This window comes from Myotis lucifugus, unplaced genomic scaffold, assembly GCF_000147115.1.
Source record: "Myotis lucifugus unplaced genomic scaffold, Myoluc2.0 scaffold_552, whole genome shotgun sequence".
Lineage (NCBI taxonomy): Eukaryota > Metazoa > Chordata > Mammalia > Chiroptera > Vespertilionidae > Myotis > Myotis lucifugus.
In genome coordinates, this window is record NW_005871600.1 from 535,640 (window position 1) to 541,048 (window position 5,409).

At 51.5% G+C, this 5,409-nt stretch overlaps 1 protein-coding gene across 1 annotated transcript in view; it reads left to right on the plus strand.

The window, feature by feature from the left end:
* Nucleotides 1–5,405, plus strand: part of LOC102426351 (protein dopey-2-like) — a gene marked incomplete at its 3' end in the record, with an annotated part of 38,491 nt that extends 33,086 nt beyond the window's left edge. Inside the window, 5 exon segments of the mRNA XM_023745500.1 lie at nt 1–974; nt 1,660–1,771; nt 2,377–2,565; nt 3,395–3,517; nt 5,298–5,405. Of these exon segments, the coding sequence (XP_023601268.1) occupies nt 1–974; nt 1,660–1,771; nt 2,377–2,565; nt 3,395–3,517; nt 5,298–5,405 (1,506 nt within the window).
* Between the last annotated feature and the right edge of the window lie 4 nt (nt 5,406–5,409).

The window sequence follows — 5,409 nt, forward strand, 5'->3', positions numbered from 1 at the left end:
TACGCCTTCTCCGTGTTGGAGGCCGTGCTCAAAACCAACCCCAAGGAGTTCATCGAGGCCGTGTCCAGGACCAGCATGGACACCAGCTCCACCGCGCACCTCAACCTCATCTCCAACCTCCTGGCACGCCACCAGGAGGCCCTCGTGGGCCAAAGCTTCTATGGCAAACTCCAGACCCAGTCCCCCAACGTGTGCCCCCACTCCCTGCTGATCGAGCTCCTCACCTACCTGTGCCTGAGTTTCCTGCGCAGCTACTACCCTTGTTACCTAAAGATCTCCCACCGAGACCTGCTTGGCAACCGGGACGTCCAGGTCAAAAGCGTGGAGGTTTTGATTAGGATCATGACGCAGCTGGTCGCTGTGGCCAAGTGCACGGAAGGGAAGAGCGTGGAGTTCATCCGCAGCCTGCTGCAGAGGTGCAAGGTGCAGGAGTTCGTCCTGCTGTCCCTGTCGGCCTCCATGTACACGAGCCAGAAGCGCTACAGCCTGGCCACCGCGGAGCGAGGCCGGGCCCCGCGGGAAGACTGCCTCTTCGAGGAGCAGCTCATCAACTTGGGCCAGGACCAGATCTGGAGTGAGCACCCCCTGCAGATCGAGCTGCTGAAGCTCCTGCAGGTGCTGATCGTCTTGGAGCATCACCTGGGCCAGGTCCACGAGGAGGCTGAGCACCAGCCAGACCTGTCGCAGGAGTGGCGGCGGGCCCTGGACTTCCAGCAGGCCATCAGCGCCATGCAGTACGTGCAGCCGCACCCCCTCACCTCCCAGGGGCTGCTGGTGTCTGCCGTGGTGAGGGGCCTGCAGCCGGCCTACGGCTACGGCATGCACCCGGCCTGGGTGAGCTTGGTCACGCAGTCCTTGCCGTACTTCGGAAAGTCCCTGGGCTGGACAGTGACACCCTTCATTGTCCAGATTTGCAAAAACTTGGACGAGCTGGTCAAACAGTATGAAAGCGAATCAGTGAAGCTCTCTGTCAGGTATGGCGACCCCTGGATGGATTGTTACTGCATTAGTGGCTGATTTGCCGGAGAAGCCAGCTGGAGGATGCTTTGAATCAGAAGCCTGTTTAGCATTGTCAGGAGGGTGACAAGGAACTAAATGTCCAGTTCAGCTATTTTTTTAAAATATCTTTTTGTTGATTTTTTTAGAGGAAGGAAGAGGGAGAGAGATAGAAACATCGATGCATCAGCATTGATAGGCTGCCTCCTGCACACCCCCCCACTGGGGTTTGAGCCTACAACCTAGGCATGTGCCCTGACCACGTATCAAACTGGTGACCTCCTGGTGCGTAGGTCAATGCTCAACCACTGAGCAACACTGTCCGGGCCAGATCCTCTGTTTTTAATTCCACCCGGCTACCCAGGCGGGCTCGGTGTTGCAGGACAAGTCAGTCACACTCTGTTAGTTTTGCAAAACAAATAAAAATGGAATCACCTTCAAAGAAATTCTAAAACATCTAAAAACATTTTTCAAAGTGACTGCATGAGTCTAAAATAGCACAAAAGATGCTACCAATATTGTAACAATATTTCATTACGCGAGTCCAAGTTTGTTTAAGAGAGTGATAGCTCTCTGGTTCCTATGTTTGTGTGTAGGACTAAACATCTTTAGAGCCTCATTCTTAAAAATCCTCAAAACCACCTTCTCGTTTCTCCACCAAAGCATCACCGCCAAGAGGGAAAACATCGCTCCGGATTACCCACTCACTCTTCTGGAAGGTCTGACAACCATCAGTCATTTCTGTCTTTTGGAACAACCCAACCAAAATAAAAAGGTAAGTTGTTGTTTTTTCTGAGTTGGAGGCAATTTTCATAATATTTTGTCTGGGTTATGACTGTTTCCAATAAGAAACGTTTGTATGCAAGTAATGCAAATGTGTATGCAAATCTATGTCAATAATGCAAGCGTGTGTGCACGTGTTTGTTTGTGGTTTTGTTCTCCTGGCCACTCCTTCCATCCTGGCCCATTGTTTCATCCGGAAAGTCAGTCGAGATAAAATGTAAAGCCACCTGCTCCGTTTTAGGCTTATATTCACTTTTTTCCACGAGCCTTTTACTCGCCCTGTGGTGTTCATGAAATCTGTGTTGGGACACAGCTGAGCTGTTACTGCTCTGCCCCGTCGGGCATTGAATTTGAGAATGCAGCCAGGGCTGGGGTTGAATGATGGAGAGCGTCTGTAACGTGCCTCTCAGACGCACGCCCCTTCCAAAGGAGGCCCTGGGTCAGAGGCACCGGGGAGCGTCCTTCCAGACCAGCGCACCGGGGACCTGCTGGGAAGCGGCTGCTGCCCTGGGGCCCCCGGCCCGGCCCGGCCCGCCCCGCGGAGAGGGAGCGCTGCTCCAGTGCAGCCAAGCCTCCCGCGCTCATTTCCACTGTCAGGCCGCGGCTGTGAGTGACCCCACCAGCCTGAAAAACGCCAAGAATGCCATTCTGGAGGAGCTGCCTTGCGTCGTGAACACCTTGGCCCTGCTCTGGGACGTGCTCAGGAGAGAGGAGGCGCAGAAGAGGCCCGTGGACCTCCTGGGAGCCACGAAGGGGTCCTCTTCCGTTTACTTCAGAACCACCAAGGTGAGAGCTTCCTCCGCCGTTTTGTTATTTGCTTCGTCTTTGTTGTCCCAACAAAAATAAAGGCACATGGGATACATACACAAATAATCAAACATACGTGCTCCGTGAAACCCACGTTAAAAGGAAGTTGGGAGTAGAAATCTCCAGTTTGTTTGTTTTGAGTAATTTTTCTTTTTGTTTTGTTAATCCTCACCCGAGGCTATTTTTCCATTGATTTTGAGAGAGACAGAGAGAGAGAGAGAGAGAGAGAGAGAGAGAGGGAGAAATATCGATATGAGAGAGAGACACATCAATTGGTTGCCTCCCACACACCCCCAAAAATCCATGTCATGAAAGGAGAGGGGTGAGTGATGTCCAGGGCCCTGTCTCGAGCTTATTTTAAGTTGATTAAGTAATAAAATTATTTCAGGGGTACCTATTTCTAGAAAATGAAAATAACTTTCCTCATGGATGTAAGATGGGCAGAGGCTGGGGGTTCGGTTGGGGACAGGGCTCCCTCCACTGCCTGGTCTCCCCTTTGTCACTCTGCAAAGCACGGGGTGGCTTCCTTCCAGCCCCCGCCCTGCTCATGGCTGTGGGGTGGCGGTCCTCGCCTCCTAGTCTCTCCCTGCTCCGCTCAGCCAGGCCTCTGTCTGCCCACCCACATCTGCAGCCACTGCACATCCAGGCCCCCCAGGAGCTCGGATTCCTGTCCCCACGGTGCTGGGAGCGCTGACCCCACCGGCACGGCCCTGCTCCAGGGTTTACAGCCGTGCTGGTCAAGTATCAGGAACAACAGGGCCCTGACACCACTCTGCCATGACGGGTTTTTTATTTTCCCATTTTTCAGATCATACGCCAAAAAATTTTAGACTTCTTGAACCCCTTGACGGCCCACCTCGGGGTGCAGCTGACGGCCGCCGTGGCGGTGGTGTGGAGCAGGAAGAGAGTGAAGCGGCACAGTAAGGTGAAGGTGAGCTAACAAGTCAAAGCCGTCGCTGAGCTCCCCTGACAAATACCAAGTTGTGTGTCATCCAAGATGACGTCAGAGGCCGACACGGGAAAATCCTGAAGCAGTTTCACCCTTTTAAATGCAAGAGACAGTGCAGCGGAGTCTCAGTACAGCTGTGTGCGGGCGGCTGGGGCAGGGCCCTCCCAGCTCGCCCTGCTCTCTGTAGTGAGTGTGGAGGACTGCTGTTTCACCGTTTCAACTCAGTACCTAACAGCATGCATGCAGCAGTGTCCGCAATGTACATTTCAGAGAATAAGCACCTGCCATGAGCCCACCACCTGGCTAAGGAAGGGCCAGTGTCCTACCTGTGAAGACCCCTGCTGCCCTTCCCTGGTTGTGATAGCATCTTACAGCTTTTTTTTCAAATCACTAAAAAAAATTTTTTTTAATTGATTTTGAGAAAGAGAAACATCAATTTGTTTTTCTACTTATTCATGCATTCATTGGTTGATTCTTGTATGTACCTTGACCAGGGATCAAACCTGCAATCGTGACCTATTGGGACAACACTCTGACCAACTGAACTATTCAGCCAGGACTAAATCATTTTTTTAAAGATTTTATTTCAGGGCAGTTTTAGATTCACAACAAAATGAGAGGAAGGTACAGAGAGTTCCCATATACTCCCCTCCCATAGCGGCCTCTCCACTGTCAGCATTCCCCTGTGACACGTCCTTCCTGCCCGAGTCCGTACTTAATGTCAGGCTTTTTAGTTTATGGAAATAATACTTGTCCGTGGTGGTAAGCAAGATCTACATCAGCACATTCCTGGGCCCAAACTGGAGTTTGCATGTCATCCATTCTTTACCTGCTGACTGGTCCATCGGAGATCCTCCAGGGCTCGGTTTACCTGTCTCTGCGAAACCAGCAGCCCTCTTCCTTCTCTCCGGCTCTTGACCATCCAGGGTCCTACCTTGTCCCTCCCTCAGAGGGTCTTCCCATCCCGGACACTCTCTCAGTGCCCAGCGTGGGCTTCTGCTCCCTGGGGAGGCGAGAGTGGCTGGCAGCCCAGCACAGGCACACGGCTTTGCACCTGTGCGGTCCTTCCCTGGTGATTAACCTGACACTTCCAAGTGCACATGACCATGGAGTGCAGACTTCTAGCATCATCGTGCACTTCCCACATCAGGGCTTCCTGCCAAGGCCGACAATGGAACCTGATTTATCAGGTTTTCTTCCTGCCTTTCGATCTAGAGGGCCATGTCTTTTTTTAAAAAATATATGTTTTTTTAAATTGATTTTTAGAGAGAAAGGAAGGAGAGGGAGAGAGATAGAAACATCGATGAGAGAGAAACATCAGCATCTATTGGCCAACTCCTTCACGCCCCCTGCTGGGATGGAGCCTGCAACCCAGGCATGTGCCGTGACTGGGAATCAATCCGGTGACCTCTTGCTGCCTGGATCGACTCAACCACTGAACCACACCGGCTGGGCTGTCTGGGTCGTAACGCTAGCCTGTTTCCTTCACATTATGTGTTTCTGTTCTAAAATGCTTTCTAAGCTTGAACATACCAGTCTCACTCCCCTGTCATCAAATTCACCTTTTGGTCCTAATTTGTATCAGATACTGGTTACGTTGTGATTAAATGCTTAACTCTCTCTTTATTCCCACCAATAGTCCTGACCCAGTTTTCCTTTAAATACTTAAAAGATAAAAAGAAATCTCTTTCTCCAGGGCAACTCTTAGAGAATACTTAGTGCATCACTCTTAATTTTGTCTTCTCTGTTTTTTTCTTGCTAGATAGTCCCTGTGGCAAGCGCGTTCCAGCTCACCCTCGTCGACCTGATGTGTGCACTCAGCACCCTGCAGACAGACACGGTGCTGCACCTGGTGAAGGAGGTGGTGAGGAGGC